Raw genomic sequence first — 19,241 nt, forward strand, 5'->3', positions numbered from 1 at the left:
CTGGGTTTCTGACTGATCACTTGACCAATCCAGAATCTGTAGCTTATCCATTGTCTCCTGACTGACCAAGACTATGCAGGTAACCCACTGGGATCCTAACCAACTTTTTAACTGGCTTAACACATACAGAAAATGCAGTTAGGTAAGCATTCAGACAAAACTTAGTGATAAGATTGGTGGGTGAGCTGTAAGGATTTCTAGTTTGCATTAGTTGGTTGATAACCACAATGCCAAGCCAATTGGTCAGTTTGATGCTGTATACTGGTCAGTTTGATGCTGTATAGCATTACTTGTTTGATCTTTTTGCATTTTCATTCCAGGTCCCTAACATGTAGAAAGTATTACCATGCAGCATTTCACTACTTGGCAGTACCCACCAACTCCAACACCCCACCTAACACTGTGGTCTTCGCTCCTGAGTCAGTGGGTATGTATTATGTTTTGTTTCAGTTGTCTTGACCTATCATTTTGCTTTCATTGCTGTCATAATAGCCGTGATGTTAGTGTTGAGTTTGTACACTGTAAGCTTCATTTCTCAGACATGATTGTGTGTATATTAATTGAAATTTTTATGTAGTAATAAAACTTAATGAGTGCATATATTATGAAGGGTACAGTCTCCACAGCCGGAATGTCACTGGACTTTAACACCCTCTTTGAGTTAAATTTTGCATTCTTTAGCTCCATATCTCAGACACTCCATGCAAAGTCATTAAACTTCATTTATGCTTGATGCTTTTGTCTACAGATTACTGCTTAAAGCATCACAGTAAAGGTCACAGTGACCTACAGATCACATTCCACTCTGCTTGCCTTTTTTAATCTGGCAAGGCACAGGTGTAGCTGAAAGTCTTTTAAATGGAATAGAGGTAAAAACTGATCAGGGGCTGAAAATAGCAGTAGTCCAAAGTCCAGGGCTTGCGATTTTCCCCATCTGACCCGATAGATAAGCATGTCAGAAGTCCACCAGACTTCTAACATGTACAAGAAATGGAAATTGAAAGTATTCTTCTGTATTCTCAAAGTTGTTTCTTCAATAAGTGTAATATTTAAATAAAGATATATGCAGTCCACATAAGTAGGAAAGTCTTATTTTTGAAAGGTGTTTGTTCCTAAAACAGATGCTAATTGTTGATCTAATTATTACTGAATCATCAACAAGAAAACCATTACGTGTTTATCTTCAATGCATCATGAGTACAGCCGTTACTTAATCCAAAGTAAACAACAGTCAAAAGATGTTTGCTCAGCCTTCTGCTGCACACAGTCATGCACCAAACAAGGTAGTAATCTAAATGGATATCTCACTTGAATTTATAATGCACCAAACAAGGTAGTAATCTAAACGGATATCTCACTTGAATTTATAATGCACCAAACAAGGTAGCAATCTAAACGGATATCTCACTTGAATTTATAATACACCAAACAAGGTAGTAATCTAAATGGATATCTCACTTGAATTTATAATGCACCAAACAAGGTAGTAATCTAAATGGATATCTCACTTGAATTTATAATGTACCAAACAAGGTGTAATCTAAATGGATACCTCACTTGAATTTATAATGCACCAAACAAGGTAGTAATCTAAATGGATATCTCACTTGAATTTATAAATCAATTAAATTACCGAAGGTAAAATAGTAGCTAAGCAATGCCTGTTCCATCAGCCATCATATATGCCCATTTATCACCCTAAATTGTCATGAGAAGTCCTGATCACTGTCACATACATGTACCCCACCACTCATCTTAATCATTTTTATTTTCTAGTAAGAAATGCAGACAGCAGCTTCAAACCATTCAGATATACACAGGCAACTTGTAATTGTAGTGCTAACACAATTTTGAGCAGAACCATTTAAGTTGTAGGGGTTGGTGGATTTGCTTATTATAATCAAATATCCTTTTCCATCTTTTTGCACTGCAGTTGTGCAAAGTTGTAATTACAAACAGAATTTTCATTGAATAGTGGGTTTGTTTCATTCATTTTTTTAAAAAAAAATCTGTGTTTAAGAAACTGGCGTAACATTTTGTATGGAGGTCACCCCTTACCCATGAAATTGAATGGTTTACTCCAAAACTCAAGTACATTACTAGGTCAATACCCTTGACCTCCTTTATGAATTTCAGTTAAAGTATTTTTGAAGCCTAAATATAATTTTTTAATAAAAACTCCTACTGTCTGTTTTATGCATTTTATTGTTAGTCAAAAATCAAACCCTTCTGACATGTCCAGCGTATATGAGAAAGTTGTAAATTATTGTTTTGTAAGATGTTGAGAATGTATTGGTAAGAAATTAAATATTGGATTCAAGTGGAATGTAACAGAAAATTTTAGGAAATATGCTTTAGATGAAATTACTATGACAGATACAATGAGATTGGTTGGTGAGTATACATACTCTGTTTACACATCTGTCATGTGTTTTCTTTATGCACGTATTTGTATGCATCAATGAAGGATTCTCTGTCCCAAAACTAAACATTAAGTATTGAATAACTGTTTAAAATATTTCTCATTTAAACTGCATCTAGTAGGTAACTCTTAGATCTATTGTTTTGAACAATGTGTAGCTAAGAGGATATACATGCAGTATTTCTTTCCATTAAGGGACTTGGATGGAAATAGCACAATATGTTAAATAGCATGATGGATGTTTGTGGGCCCCAAACATCATGTTATGATGGGGTTGGGGTTGGTTCTGTTGTGGCATATCAATAACAAGCAGCTCCTCCAACTTGGTGGTTCTTAAACCATGGGTCATGACACTGAGGAACTCAGCAATTTTGGGAATGAGGGACTGAAATTCCAGTTGATGGAACTGTTGTCTGAATATTTCAGAGACATTTTGAGAAAGAGACAATCCTGGATATACCAGTAATAATTTTTCCTTAAACTGCATACAGAACCAGTTAACTCCTGGCATTGTTCAATCTTCTCCTAAAATGTTACGAAGTTGCTGTGGCAAAATTGGTAGAGCATTTGTTCACTATTTCACCCTCTAGCAGTGCATGTGGAAGGGATGACCTGCTCATAAGCCAACCCATAAGTCCCGCCATATTGAAAATCTTGTTATTGCTACTCACAGGGTTTCAGTGCAGACAAAAAGACTTAATTATATATGTTGGACTTCTTGGACTAAAATCAAATTTTTATGAGGCTTTTTTTTGTATAGGGACATCCATGTCATATTAATAAATATTTATTTGTTTCATGAATATTTTTATTTTGTTAAAAACTTTTACTGTAAAGTGCTTAAGAAAAACTTATTTTTTTTTTCATTCCAGTATTTCAAAGTCCAACAATGCTTTGTAAATGGTACACTTACAGTAGTGTGGAATTAACATATTTTGTAGCAGTATTTGTCATTCATTACAGATGAGAACCAATACCCTGTGGTCAGTGTGGAGGATTTCATTGAGCATGTTAAGCATCTGCATGCTGACAGTGATGATGGCTTTGCACAAGAGTTTGCTGTAAGTTCATTCTACAGTAAAATATTTCTGTTTGTTCATTATATGAGTGTCTTACAGAATGTGTAGACCTGTATTTATATCCAATAGGGATATGACCATCATAAAGCTTTCATGCAATTCACAATTTTTGTGGAAATATTATGTCAGCTTATATCTGTTCTTCCATCTCTGCATCCATCTCTCTATTCATCTGACTTTAATTGCTTTCTATTTAACCCTAAGCTTTGTCTGCATCAACTGAAGGTGATCATTTTTGGTATGGTGTTTCACAAGGTTGAGGAGATTACATTGAAGGTTTTAGATCGTGGATGCAGCCCATGGGAAGGAGGACTGGTGGTCTAATGTTAAATTTGTATTGGCAATATAGACCCATGAAGCCCAATCTCTGTCATACACTGATTGAGAGGGTTGATCATATTTTGGTATGATATTTTACATTACCTGGTGACAATGTGTTAGTAGAAATCTTCTATACTCACAGATCCAGCCATCTCGTGTGATAAAAGATTTAACCATGTCATTCGGCAAAAATCCTTGCTAAAATATCATCTGCTGCTGAAGTGAATGTCAGATGAGAGTGGTCTCCCCTTGCATAAAGAACTTTGTGCCAAATCCTATTACTCAACAGTTACTGCTCATGCTTGGTCAGCATAAGAGACCTTGTTAGTAATGTCCATTTTGTTTCTTCTCACAAACAAGTCTTAGCAGTTTCTCATAACAGGGATGTACACTTCATATATTTTCATACTGAAGTTTTGCTCAATCTTCATCAAAACTGAATGTTTTGTACTTCATTTCTTCATTTGGCTGTTTCATTGTATGATAAGTTAACCAGCTTCATCTGAATTGTCTACTCTTTTAGTCAGTACCTATAATACACCTCAGTACTCAACCATTATTGCATTTTATTTCAAGTGAAGTATCATTTATTTTCAATACATAGATTGTTTCTCTATAAAAAGAATCCATTTCTTAGTGTCCACTTTACTATATGCCATGTGCAGTGCTTGAGAGTTGTTACCAGTATATGGCATTTTTTCACTTTCCTTAATTACATGTAACAATGGATAAGGTTGTTTGTGTGTCTTATTAAAGGTTTTATACTTGCTGGAGATAATTACCCTACATGTATGATTTGTATGGGTTGTCATTCACACCATACTTACAAAATCTGCACTGCTCTGGTGAACCTAGAGGTTAGAGCATCGGATGCAGTTGGTCATGGGTGCGATCCCTGGCTGAGTCATACCAAAGACTTACAAAAATGGTACTAACAGCTGCCTCGCTTGGCACTCAGCATTAAGAGGTCAGTGTTAGGAATGGTCGACCTGGTGTCAGGATAATGGGACTGGGTGGGACATCATGCTACATGTCTGCAGCATGATGCCCCAGTGCTAGACATCACTATAAACTGCCACAATGCAGACATTGTAGCAGTATGACTGAAACATCATTAAAGCTTCATTAAAAATCCAAATCAGACACACACACACACAAACACACAGAAAGGATTAGTAGCAGCATGTCTTTTGAACTTCCCTGCTTTCTGTGATCTGTTTCAGTGCAGTTCAGAAGAGATGTCCATTTGAATAATGTAGCTACAGTACAAATAAAGTGTATTCAAATAATTAGGTGTCACTTTTCAGTGAAATCAGATTTAAAAGTGAGTTTATTCATTATTTATGAGTGAATTAAGATGTTTAACCTTGCAATTTGAGACATCCAGGAAAGCTTATTTTGTCCATAGGATTGTGATTTTAAGGGATTTATCGAGGAGGCTGTTGAAGTGGCTGAAATTTGCTACAGGGACATTTGAATTCACTTGATGACAATGTTCAGCATTGGATGAAAATTTATGAGGGCTGACCCACTGTTGAATGTAAGACTGATGTGACATCATCCAGTTCTTCCCAGGCACCAAATGAGAAAATTTAGAGTTTGAAGTATTTTCTTTTGTTAGTGATGACTTGTGACTAGTAGCAAAATATAACTTGCGCAGGTAAATCAATTGCTTTTGCTGATCAGTTATTGTAAAATGTCTCTGATATGGACATTAAAAGTTGCACTTCATTGAAATTAGTGGGTCCACATGTTACTTTGAACTGAAACTTGTGCCTTACATAATGGGGTTATCAACTTAATAGAGGTTGAGGTAAGTTGGGAAAAATGAGAATAACAAAGAAGGATTGTTTTGGACCAGACCAAAATGCTTGACATACATGGGATCTTGAGATCTAGACAGGTGGGTTTGACTGTACTTATATTATTTCACTTTCCTTTTGTCCTTCATAAACAAGTGTCATTTATATAAGGTGTCTGCTTTGGCAGATTTTATTCTACTTATATATATATATATATATATATATATATATATATATATATATATATATATATATGGTTACAAGTAAGCAAAACTTGTAAATTCACAAAAGTGATGTTGTGCTTTATTCTCCAATGACATTTTGAATATATTCTGTTTCAGGACATAAATAATCGCACACCTACTGACATCCCAGCTGAGCATTCCTACCACCCAGAAAATAAGGTCAAGAACAGATATGTAAATATAAGTGCATGTAAGTTTACCTTTCATCATTCCCACAGTCTAGCATGGGGGATATTATAAACAGAAAGGTAAATTTGTCAGAATCTTCCCCATGATTATACCCACAATTTAGCATGGGATATTACTGTAAAACAGGCCCATGTAATTTTTTGTAGAATCTTACCTATGATTATACACACAGTTTAGCATGGGTTATATTGTAATACAGGCCCATGTAATTTTGTCAGAGTCTTAGCCATGATTATACCCACAATTTAGCATGGGATATATCATAATACAGACCCATGTTAGTGTGTCAGAATCTTACCTATGATTATACCCAGTTTAGCATGGGATATATCATAATACAGATCCGTGTTAGTGCGTCAGAATCTTACCTGTGATTATACCCACAATTTAGCATGGGATATATTGTAATACAGGCCCATGTAATTTGTGTCAGAATCTTACCCATGGTTATACCCACAGTTTAGAGTGGGATATATCATAATACAGACCCATGTTAGTGTGTCAGAATCTTATCTGTGATTATCTCGGGATATAATGTAATACAGGCCCATGTAATTTTTGTCAGAATCTTACCTATGATTATACCCACAGTTTACCATGGGATATATTGTAATACAGACCCATTTTAGTGTGTCAGAATCTTAACCATGATTATACCCAGTTTATTGTGGGATATATTGTAATACATTCTCATGTAAGTTTGTCAGAATCTTACCCATGATTGTACCCACAGTTCACCATATAATATATTGTAATACAGACCCATTTTAGAGTGTCAGAATCTTACCCATGATTATACCCAGTTTATTGTGGGATATATTGTAATACATTCTCATGTAATTTTGTCAGAATCTTACCCATGATTGTACCCACAGTTTTGGCATTGGATATAATGTAATACAGACCCATTTTAGTGTGTCAGAATCTTAACCATGATTATACCCAGTTTATTGTGGGATATATTGTAATACATTCTCATGTAAGTTTGTCAGAATCTTACCCATGATTGTACCCACAGTTTACCATATAATATATTGTAATACAGACCCATTTTAGAGTGTCAGAATCTTACCCATGATTATACCCAGTTTATTGTGGGATATATTGTAATACATTCTCATATAATTTTGTCAGAATCTTACCCATGATTGTACAAACAGTTTATTGTGGGATATATTGTAATACATACCCATGTAAGTTTGTCATAATCTTACCCATGATTGTACCCACAGTTTATTGTGGGATATATTGTAATACATTCTCATGTAAGTTTGTCATAATCTTACCCATGATTATAAATTATGTAAATTTGTAAGAATCTCCTCCATCGTTATACCCACATTTTAGCATGGGATGTATTGTAATACAGGCCCATGTAATTTTGTCAGAATCGTACCCATGATTATACGCAGTTTATTGTGGGATATAGTGTAACACAGACTCATGTAATTTTGTCAGATTCTTACCCATGATTATACCCCCAGTTTAGTATGTGATATAGTGTAACACAGACCCACGTCAGTTTGTCAGACTCTTACCCTTGGTTATACCCACAGTTTAGCATGGGATATATTGTAATACAGGCCCATGTAATTTTGTCAGAATCTTACCCATGATTATACCCACAGTTTAGTGTGGGATATAGTGTAACACACACCCATGTCAGTTTATCCAAATCTCACCCGTGATTATACCCCCAGTTTAGTGTGGGATATACTGTAATAGACACCCATGTCAGTTTGTCAGAATCTTACCCATGATTATCAGCACCCTTTAGCATGGCAGATGTTGTGATACAGGCTAATGTATATCTGAATCATACCCATCAATATCCGCACCTCTTAGCATGGGTGATGTTGTAATACAGACTAATGTAAGTTTGTCCAAGTCGTACCCATCATTATCCACACACTTTAGCATGGGGGATGTTGTAATACAGACATGTGAGTTTGTCTGACTCTTACCCATCAAACAAATGGAATAATAAATGAACGGAACATTAATGCAAGAAGAAGGATGAACAAACACAGGACAAACAGAAAATGATAAATGTCAAATGTAGCAGAGCTACACAGTGAATTATAAACACCAAACAGTCTACCATGAATGATATATGGTCAATCATTAACACTAAGTGGCAAACTGTTATATAATTTCCTTTGGATATATTGTATATTATAGCAATGAAAGCAGTAATATTAACCAAACCTGTATCAAGCATTAAAAGATCTTTGTACGATGTGATGGTCTGGTACACGTTTATGAACATGACTTCACTTTTCTTTAACTTATTTAATTTGTGTTCCACTTATATAATATTACAGTTTCTAATGAATTCTTTATTATTCATAAACAAATTTTATTAGTTTACATGATTTAATTTATGACTGGATCCCCATGTCCTTTGAGATACAGAAAGAAAAGATAGTCACATAATGGTCATAAAATAAAAAGTGGCCCTCTCAGAAGTCGTGTTCTTATTATTGCTTTTTTTATGACCACCATAAGGTGGAGCATATTATGATGTTGTCTGTTGATCATTTCATTCATCTGTCTGTCCTTCCTGCCATGTCTGTCCTTCCTGCCATCTGTCCAGCTCTCTGTCACTTATTTCATTTCTACACGATAATTGAACAACCATCGACAAATACCAGTGGACTCTTGCATATTTCATTTCCACACAATAACAAGTTATTTGCCATCCATTATTACCATTATTTGTTTGGGGCAGGAACCTATTGATTCTGGGCTTAAGGAGTCAAAGGTCAAGACAACAGGGGCTGAAGAAAATTGTTTCCACACAGTAACGTGACTTGCTTACCAGATAAACTTTGTAAATGACATCTACCGTATTTCATGTTATTTTTCGTACATGAAAAAATAATTATTAATTTCAGTGTATGAAAAATTATATGTAAAATAAATAATTATCATTTTGTGGTAATTACCGTGTACGAAAAGAACAGGGATCATACCTGACAAGGCCTGTGGAACACACGACACTCGACAACCTAAGGTACAAAACTAATGTACAAAATTGGTCTCATTCTGCTCAAGAAAAATCTGTTGTTATTATGAGAGAGAGAGAGAGAGAGAGAAATAAGAAAATAATCTTTATTGTTCAGTTACCTGTCAGTTGTCACTATTATATTCCACTGGCAATTAAAACCTGAATAAATAAATCGTTTTGGTTGTAATTATGAGATCCATTGTCACTGTGCCACATGGCTATGCAGAGGTAATATACATGCTAATTAAATACGCTTGACCTTTAGCTTGGTCTTTTCCAGTAAATACTGGATTGAAGACCAGATTCACCTCTACTTATCAAATTAAGGAGGCTCTACATTGGGAAATGAGGCTACCCATGGGGTATTGAAAATGTGTACGACAAGTCTATTAGCTCAAGAAAAATATTAATTTACTGATACTTGTTCTGAAGCCAGTTGAAAAAAGGGCAAATGATTTTAAGTGAGAGAGAGAGAGAACAACAAAGCAGCATGTATATAAAAATATTTTTGTATTATAAACATAGCATGTTATTTGAAGAAACTTAATAATGAAGACCTGCCCAAGCATGAACAGACCAAGATCTTTATATAACTCGAACTCACGGAGTCAATGACTTTTGCATTTATGATTAAAAGTAACTGGGTTTTTATAGTTTTTTTTACTGCATTACTATATTGAGCCAATAAGATTAATTGCCAAATGGTCTGTGGTCTTTGCGTCTTCCTGTATTGAGATATTATTATTTTTGCTGGATAAATAAACTCAAATGGCTTCTGAACTTGTTTTCAAATGCGCGTTTTGCTTTGTTACACCAACTGACATAATCAAGAGCACTCGTTAACGACGCTGTCCAGCTGTTGATGAATAGCAGTATATATTGTAATGACAACAACAGAACAAATACATCAATCATTATTTTCTTGCCAATGCAAAAGACGAAGAAGGTCAATAAATTGAATGTGAATAGATTCTCAGTTAACAAAACAGTTGCCCTTTCTGAGTAAGCTGAGCAACAGGCTTTCTACACACTTATAGTTGGTGAATTCTTTGGAAATCTTTCTGTACATTTGAAACTTCAACACAGAAGGGGCATTTTTCGGATTTCTTGGAATTATTGGAATTGAAAGGACTTTTAGGAAACAAGAATTCATTCACCATGCTGTAAGTTAATTTAATTCTTTCACTTCTGTATTTTGAGAAATAAATTATTTTCAATTGTGCAAAAACTTGTGTGTTTTGCTGTTTCTTGTTGCGTAGATTAAGACACTGGAGTCGTAACATGGTATTGATGGCAAAAGTGTAAGATCAATGAGCAAAATTAACACACATGTATTACTTACCCCACCTGGATTCGTGTTTGGTGACACACTCCTTCTTCAAAATATCTCAACCAGTTGAAAATGAATTGACGACTTGTGCCTCAGTTAAGAACATGCCCAAAGTTAGTCATTACTCATAACTTGCTTAGCAAAACAATACCCTGGTCATTTGATGTACCTAAATCGAACTTTGGTATATTTTTTAATCCGTTTGAAATGGGAACCTGTCTGCAGTTTTAACAAAATGAAATAAAAATAATGGATAAATAAAAAATAATAATGCAGCTAAAACAATGATTTTATCACTTATTCAAGGCTGTAAAATTTAAAGGGCCTACTTTTTTTATCACATTGGCAAAAGTAAATCTTGACAGAAGATCGTTTTATGTACAAAAAATAATAGGATGACCGAAAAAATGATAACTTTTGTGTACGAAAAAAATATAGAATTAATTTATTATTTTTATGGCTTGATGGTGTACGAAAAATTAAAGGGTACAAAAAATAACATGAAATACCTATTTGAAATAACATACCTGTTGATTTTGGATTCAAAATGTCAAAGGTCAGCATTACAGGGACTGAAAGAAGAAAAATAATTTGTACAAAACAAGGTCTTAAAACTTTGTTGATGGTTTGTATTGGAGACAAGTGAAGGCAGATATTGATTTTTAAGTTTAGAGGTCAGAGTGAAAGTGACTTCAAAAAGGAAAACACTTTTTACAGAATAAGCAAAGTTATATGCCACAAATTATGACCAAACTTTTTGGATGGCTTGCATTTGAGACTAGAATGACACCTATCAATTTTAGGATCAGAAGTCACTTTATCGGCTGAAAGGAAGAAATTTATTGCATCAATATAGCTTGTCATGGTGTGCATATAATGTACTTTTAGTAAATAAAATTTTGTTTTTTATTCATTTAAATTATTTTCAAAATTAATATTTTACTTGTTATCAACATGGAGAGGTTAAAAGGTCACTAGGAGAAGACTGGTAGTCGACATGCACCAGAAAGAGTACATATTTTAAAATAGTACAAAATTCGACTAGTTTGACTTTACTGTTACAAAGTTTAAAACAGGTTTTACCTAGCTTGACTTTACTGTTACAAAGTTTAAAACAGGTTTTACCTAGCTTGACTTTACTGTTACAAAGTTTTAAATAGGTTTTACCTAGCTTGACTTTATTGTTACAAAGTTTAAAACGGGTTTTACCAAGCTTGACTTTACTGTTACAAAGTTTAAAACAGGTTTTACCTAGCTTGACTTTACTGTTACAAAGTTTAATGCAGGTTTTACACAAGAAAGAGATATTGCTTTCGTTGCTTTTTCCTGTCTAGAAACATTTTGGGTAAGACTGAGCTTTTATGTCACTAAGTAAGCCTGGGCCAGTCAAAGTTGATGTGAAGTGTTCACATACATATCATGTGACAGGTTTGTGTCTGTGTGCATGAGAGAGAGAGAGACAGATAATGTAATTAGCTTGTACATGAGCTGCATTAAAAAGAAAATAATTCCTTTTAAATAAAATATAAAATTTAATGATTCGGGTACACAGTGTTGTAAGAATTTTAACAGTATGAATAACTTTCAAACTGTTTAATATTGACAGAAACAGAAATATTTGTTTTTCACTCTACTTGAAATAGCCCTTGGGAAGTTTTCAATACGTGCAAGAATCGTTCCTAAGTTTAGATTTTTGACCAATGACTTGCTATCTTAATTTACGACAGAACTGTGTAACTTCAAAATTCTTTTCTTTTTTCAGTTGATCATTCACGAGTAATTCTGAACCCAATTCCAGGCAAGCCAAGACAATCAGATTACATCAACGCCAATTACATTGATGTATGTATTGCAATCTTACTTATTTATTAATAATCATCACTTGTGAATTGTGGTAGCATTTATATATTTTTTTTAATTAATATTAAGAATAATAATAGGTCAAAAATCACTTTAAAAAGATGTTGATATTGATGTATATTTTCTTCCACTACTCTTAGCTGAATATCCATTCCAAATTAAGAGTCATTACAAAGAAAAACATTAATAAAAATGTTCAGAGGAATTGAAACCCAAATTTTGACAGAAAGAAAACAGGCATGAAGACCTTTTAAGTCAGACCAGATGATACCAGTCTGCTATCAAATATAGCTGCTATTAGTAAAACTAAAATTATTTTAAATAATTTCTTCTTTTTTTTTTATGTCTGCATACAAGAGTTGGATGAAATTGAGCAGAATATATACTGGCATGAAGGGTTTTTAAGATTTGAACAATGATAAAATCTGCCATCAATTATGGCTTTTGTTACTAAAAATTTAAAACTTTTAATTACTTCTAAACTGCTGCTTGACAGAATTGACCTAATTTGACAGAAATTGCCCTGTCTGAAAGGTCATTCATATTTATACATATGCTGCTGAAACGCCCTGAAAACTGGCTGCTGATATTAAAAATATGAAAACATTTACACTTTTTCTCCAAAAACAGCTAAACAGAATTTTACCGTCTTTGACAGAAATTATCCTGACCTAGAGGCCTTTCATTATTCAACAAATGATGCAGATTAGATACAAATACAGGTGTAAATATCAAAATCTAAGAAACCTTGAAATGGTTGTTTTCATAACTTGTGCAATCAATAGCATTTGAAGAAATTCCTACAGAAATCATTTTGTTTCATGGATGTTGATCCATCATCTAATATGGCTATCATTTCTCACAATAGAAAACCCTTTAAAAACTTACACAAAATTACTTGAAAGAATTTGAACATATTTGACAGAAATCATTAAAATTTGTTCAGTTCATTTTGTATTATAGGGCTGCTATTTTAATTGTTAAAATTTTGTAAATATTTTTCTGTTTCGATATTTAATAAGAGACAGGTCACAACAGTGTCATTGTATATCTAATATTTCCCAGAGTTCATGGTAGTGCTATGCAATTGGGTGACAAGTGACATATCTAGGATATCATAATGGAATGGTTGCATCTTTTTGAGCTGTGCAGTAAGAAATATTTTTATAATTGCAGAAATGCAAGTGGGTTTGAGTCTTTGACTATACATATATATCATTCTTGCAGATGGAAAGTAAATATTATGGCCCTTTTCGAGAAATAAGGAATTTATTTTAAATTTATTCCAGCAAGATTTATTCCCCTTCATTTTAAAGAGGCATAGCTTTATTATTAAAAAATCAGATTGATGTCCAAAGTTTTGTTTTATTACTATGAAAGGATCATTTTAAATGTTGAATATAGCAATTTGTTTCTAATTGCTATAATGTTGGCCACTATTAATCTGTTGTCTCTTGCTAGACTTTTCCCAGTTTGTTTTAAGCTCAGTGTACAAGGTATAGGTAAATGTTGTGACATAAAAAAAAGTACACATTTTTGCATGCATTGGATAACAGCAAGAGTTTCAAAATGGACCTACTTGGTCTCCCTGTTTGTCCATATACAGACTAGATAACTTACATAATGGACGTATTTGGTTTCCCCATTTGTCCAAATACAAACTAGATAACTTACATAATGGACTTGGTCTGCCCATTTTTAGATAGACTAGACAAAAGCTTATCTCCAATACAATGGAATCTGATTTTAATTCTGGAATCACATATTTATGTAAATACATAAATACATTTAATTGTTCAAGTATCACATGAATTATATATAGTTCCATTATTGTTTTTAGTTTTGTTGGGTTTTATTTTCTTCATCTTTTTTTGTTGGTATATACTTTTAATAATTGTAATGTCATTCCATTTTTCATGCATTCATAATGGAACATAAACACAGTTTTTTAAACTACGATGTTTCAGAGGCATTCTGCAGTCTGATATATTTTTCTTTGTTTGAAAATACTTTGCTGGATAGATCTGAATTTAAGATTTCATGTGCATTTTCTTGTTTTGTTTAAATGGACATCATAGTTTGTATATATAATATTTCTGTATTTCTTTGTTATGTTTTCTAGGGATACAAGAAACCCAGGGCATACATTGCTACACAGGGCCCTTTGCCAAACACATTCGCAGACTTCTGGAGGATGGTTTGGGAGCAGGGTTCTGTTGTTATCGTCATGATTACAAACTTAGTGGAGAGGGGGCGGGTAAGTTCATATCAGTGTATCTGTCTGTCTGGGTGATAGTGGGGCTATAGGATTAAATTTAGTGTTAAGGGATAAAGGTATTATGTCAACCCATCAGTATGTACAGTGTGTTTTTTGTATCAGTCTGTATGACTGTCTGTCTGCCTTTGTCATGGAACTTTTGCTGATGAAGATGATGTAGTATCAGGACTTTATCATAACTCGCAATCAAACGTTTGTTAGAGTTTTGTCTCGGCTATGAATGCAAGACAATAGTCTTCACTTTTCTTGTGGCAATGGAGATGGCAGCATTGACAATAGTCTTCACTTTTCTTGTGGCAATGGAGATGGCAGCATTGACAATAGTCTTCACTTTTCTTGTGGCAATGGAGATGGCAGCACTGACAATAGTCTTCACTTTTCTTGTGGCAATGGAGATGGCAGCACTGACAATAGTCTTCACTTTTCTTGTGGCAATGGAGATGGCAGCACTGACAATAGTCTTCACTTTTCTTGTGGCAATGGAGATGGCAGCATTGGCATCAGTAATGTAAAATTCTGTGTTGTTGTCCAAACTCAAATATCGTGTCCATCCATTTAACTGAAACTTTGGATTAATTTTACTCAAGTTTTACCCTGATATGCTTGTATTTTCTTTCTTGCTGTCATAACAGAAAGTTGCTATCAGTGATAATAATAGTGCTAAAATTTTGTGTTCGAGTCTTTTAAAGTCACCTATCTTAGGCCCATTGTCCTGTTTTCCACAAAACATCTTTGTCATGATTACCATACATCAGAAGTTTGGAGCCTGGTATACTTGGAGTTCCTGTCTTGCCTGCACAAGAAATCTTTATTATTGTAATGCCATTCGCAGGCAAGACATGTGTCTCACAGAATACTTGTTTTCAATTACTTGTAAAACAGGATTTTTCTTGAAACAATATAATCTTGCTTATACGGTACAGCAGGTACTAAACACTTTATTGAGTCAAGCAGATTTGAAGATTTTTTTGTAGAGCCCACCTAGGCAGAAGTATGGCACAGGGATCACTATACTGTCCATCCATCTGTGTATCATACTGAGTTTACCTCAATGTTAAACTGTTTTCTTTCTTTTTTTTCCAGTACCTTTTTATCCCACATGCCACCCTCTTCAGATTTGGAACATAGCCTTAACTTGCAGCCTCTATTTGTATGACATGGCAAGCTTATTTTTCAATCAGATCAGGTTTTTATGAATGATGTCCTCAGATATGTGACATGCATGAATAGTTATCAATGGCAAAAAGAAAATATCGTGAACTCCATGTAATTTCAGCATGTCCACAGGACTAGTAACTCTAAAAAGTTACCCATATGCACAACTTCCAAATCCTGGAATCTGACTAAGGTGTTAGTTCTGTCCAGGTAATATGACCTGTCTTAAATTGTGTAGAAAATTAAACCTTTGCAAAAATGGTAGCTTTATTTTAAGCTACCCTGACTGGAGTGCATTTGAACCAGAATCTTGCCAAGCTGTGGGCCTTGTAAGTTTAAGTTCACCCTGTCAGACCAATAACTTAAATCTCTAAGGCAGCCTAACCTCGCTCTGACGAAGTGTATTATGCTCCTTAATATACAGAACCCAGTGTATTCTGGTGTTGGCACAAAAGCTCATTGAACTTAATTCTCACCTTGAATTTGATCGTACATTTTCAACTTTATTTTCTCCTCCCAGCCATTATTTTAAAGACAAAACAGTATAGCTGCACTCTACTGTTTGTTTTAGTTTCTTGTGAACAAACACCATGAGTTTGTAAAATGTATAAGTTTTTGAAAGCATCTCCGTAGAAATTGATTTTCAGATTATAGACAAGTGAATATAAAATAATAAAAGCTTAATAGACAGTGAAACCTGCCTTGGTGAACATCTTTATATAAAGGTCAGATGTGCATAAAGGAGACCTGTCTACAAAGGACACACATTGATAATGACACTGTCTACTAAGGGTATCAGCTCATACAATATGACATGTAGGAATCCTGTGTTTATATGCTTATGCACATTTTTCATCAGTACATAAAGGACACCTGTCTACAAAAGATAAAAGTTTGATATACCTTTATTGTCCTGTAAAAAAAGGTTTGACTTTAATATTCAGTAACTGTGACCAAATATACTTTTCACACTTCAGGAAAATGAACAGTTATAATCATTATCAGTGAAATGTTTTAGTTCATGTACAATTGTATCCATAAGTTGTTTTTATTTAGTTTGGTTTCTTTGACAGGGGGACAGGGTAAGCTAGTGTCATGGTGGTTATCTTCCAATCATTAACATTCTTAAACATAAGCCTACTCACACTAACTAATTAAACAAAGTAATAGAAACAGATTTTGAATGTTATTTGTAAATTTTTCATGTATAAATAAACTTGTCAGTTTCAGATTTTTAGGGTTTTTTATTTTTAATTACTAAGATATACATGATCTGAAGATTTTATATAAAATTAGGTGTTTACTCTTTATAAAAATGTGGAATTCTTGTGCACACATATTAGTTTTAAATAATATCCATGATAAAATTATTGTATACAAAAATGTAGTAAATATAACAATATACAAACAATGTGAGGACTGTAGATTTGGACAAAAACATCCTACCCATTGTCACCAGTGAGATGTGCTGGTTTGTCATAATTGGAAGAAACATGGAGTTAACTGGTTCCATCTTAGAATACCTGGAGAGCACAAACATAGTACAGCCCTTTGACTAAAATATCAGCTTATCTTTATTATCTAATTAGTCACCAGATTAATAATTGGTATAGTAGTTAGAATTGAATGAGGATTAATATAATAGTAGTACATTTGTAAAAGTTGGATTATCTTATTAGTTTCTGGTATCACTCTCAATCATTTGAGGCACTTTAAGTATCCTTTATAAACAGGTCTCACTTTCAAAAACATTTAAAATCAAACCAAGTATATTTCATATCTCCTGAAAAAGACAAGTTACTGGAATGTATCAGCTAAATTGATCACATTTTTTAGCTGATGTCAACCATTTTTTAAAATACAAAAATAGTAATTTAACTTGGTTTTTTGGGTGGAAGAGAGGGTTGGTCAGTATTAAGTTGGTTATCTTTGGCAAATATGCAATTTCTGTTGCTATTATTGATTACCTTTTTAGACTTTCTCTGGTTGCAAGTTTACATTTGTCTGTCTTGTCTTTCATGAAGTGAGAAAGTGTGTCTTTGTAAAGTATATGGACAACTGCTTGAGTGTGTTTAACCTTAACACTATTATGACTATTTTCCTGCTATTAAATTAGTAATCAGTCCTAGCTCACTTGGCATTGTATTCTCGAAACTTTAAGCACAAAACTCAGGTTCAAGCTCAGAGTTACAAAACTGTGAAAGTTTGTAAATTTAATTGGAATGAGGGATGTCCTTCACTTGAGCATCTTGGCAGAATTTCCTTGATCTATATGTACTCCGATAATTAGCATATTTGAATTTGGGGTTTTGAGCTTGAGTTTCTTAGTAAAATAGTTTTAAAGGATATGGGGCTTGGCTTTTAGGGAAAATCCACACTATGACATAACATGTGCTCAGTCGGTACACTTCACGTTATTGATTACATCTGTAAAATGGTGGACAACTCGCTGGCCAGTTTAGGAGAAATCAGCCTTTAATATCTCACTCTCTCTGATATGGAGGTATGCCATTTTTTTCGTAAACACATCCCGCTCGTCACATGTTTGTGTGTGCGTGAGAGAGAGATCGAGATCACGTGTGTATACTAGTATTACAAGTGCAGATATATGTAGTTGAGCTCACTGCATATTCAGATGCAGATTCTCAGAGGGTAATTTTATAAAATGAGAAACATGATCCAAAAAGTGTATGACTGTTATCCAGTAATTGCATCAACTGTCATTCATTATGCATATGACCATTCTGAAATGAGAGTGAAGGACTTAAAACAAGACAAGATAACATCAAAAGATTATATATTCTATTCTGGATAAGACTGTTGAGCAGGTTTGTGAAATGTGTTCATTTAACAAAATGGGCCTGCCTACACTTAGAAAGCAAATTAGGAAATGGCTTTTAATAGTATTTATATATATATTTCATGTTTAGATTTACTTGTCTGTTTCAGAATTTCTTTTTTTGAAATATTTTTTATAATAGTCACCATCATTTACTTGATTTCAACTGAAACCAGTCGATCTTAATTACCCATGAATCCAGACCTTTCAGCTGGGCCAATTACTAATACATCTGGGTTTTAGGCAAATTACTAATATATCTGGGTTTTAGGCCAATTACTAATACATCTGGGTTTTAGGCCAATTACTAATACATCTGGGTTTTAGGCTAATGTGAGAGCTCTCAGTCCATCCTGGACATCTTGCTAACTCAGATCTTTGAGTCATGTTTTGAAGAAGAATATCATATATGCTTTTATATACTGCAGCAGATAATAATAATAATAATAATAACAAAGCTAGCTCTGCTGAACTGTTCCCTAAACTAACATTTGTATTGTCCTGACTGGCCTTTGAGATAATGGGAAATAGGTTTAATATTTTGCACAGTGATGACAGCATTAGTGGCCATTTTTATCATCTTGACTGCCACTAAAAGTAATGAGACATATGTTGTTTTTTGCCAATGTGATGACAGTGTTAGTGTTAATACTTTGTGTAAGTTTTGTAAAATATATGATGTACAATATGTCATACTACTGTTTGCAGACA

General features: G+C 33.8%; 1 protein-coding gene across 2 annotated transcripts in view; it reads left to right on the forward strand.

The window, feature by feature from the left end:
* Nucleotides 1-19,241, forward strand: part of LOC149799636 (putative receptor-type tyrosine-protein phosphatase mosPTP-1) — a 143,552-nt gene that overhangs the window by 86,715 nt on the left and 37,596 nt on the right. For both annotated transcript variants that reach the window (XM_089958978.1, XM_089958979.1), the window contains 5 exons: nt 321-427; nt 3,386-3,483; nt 5,966-6,059; nt 12,161-12,240; nt 14,381-14,515. In XM_089958978.1, coding sequence (XP_089815104.1) covers nt 321-427; nt 3,386-3,483; nt 5,966-6,059; nt 12,161-12,240; nt 14,381-14,515 — 514 coding nt within the window. The remainder of the gene's footprint in view (nt 1-320; nt 428-3,385; nt 3,484-5,965; nt 6,060-12,160; nt 12,241-14,380; nt 14,516-19,241) is intronic.

This window comes from Sinohyriopsis cumingii, chromosome 5 (genome assembly GCF_028554795.1).
Source record: "Sinohyriopsis cumingii isolate HCF-2022 chromosome 5, ASM2855479v2, whole genome shotgun sequence".
NCBI lineage: Eukaryota > Metazoa > Mollusca > Bivalvia > Unionida > Unionidae > Sinohyriopsis > Sinohyriopsis cumingii.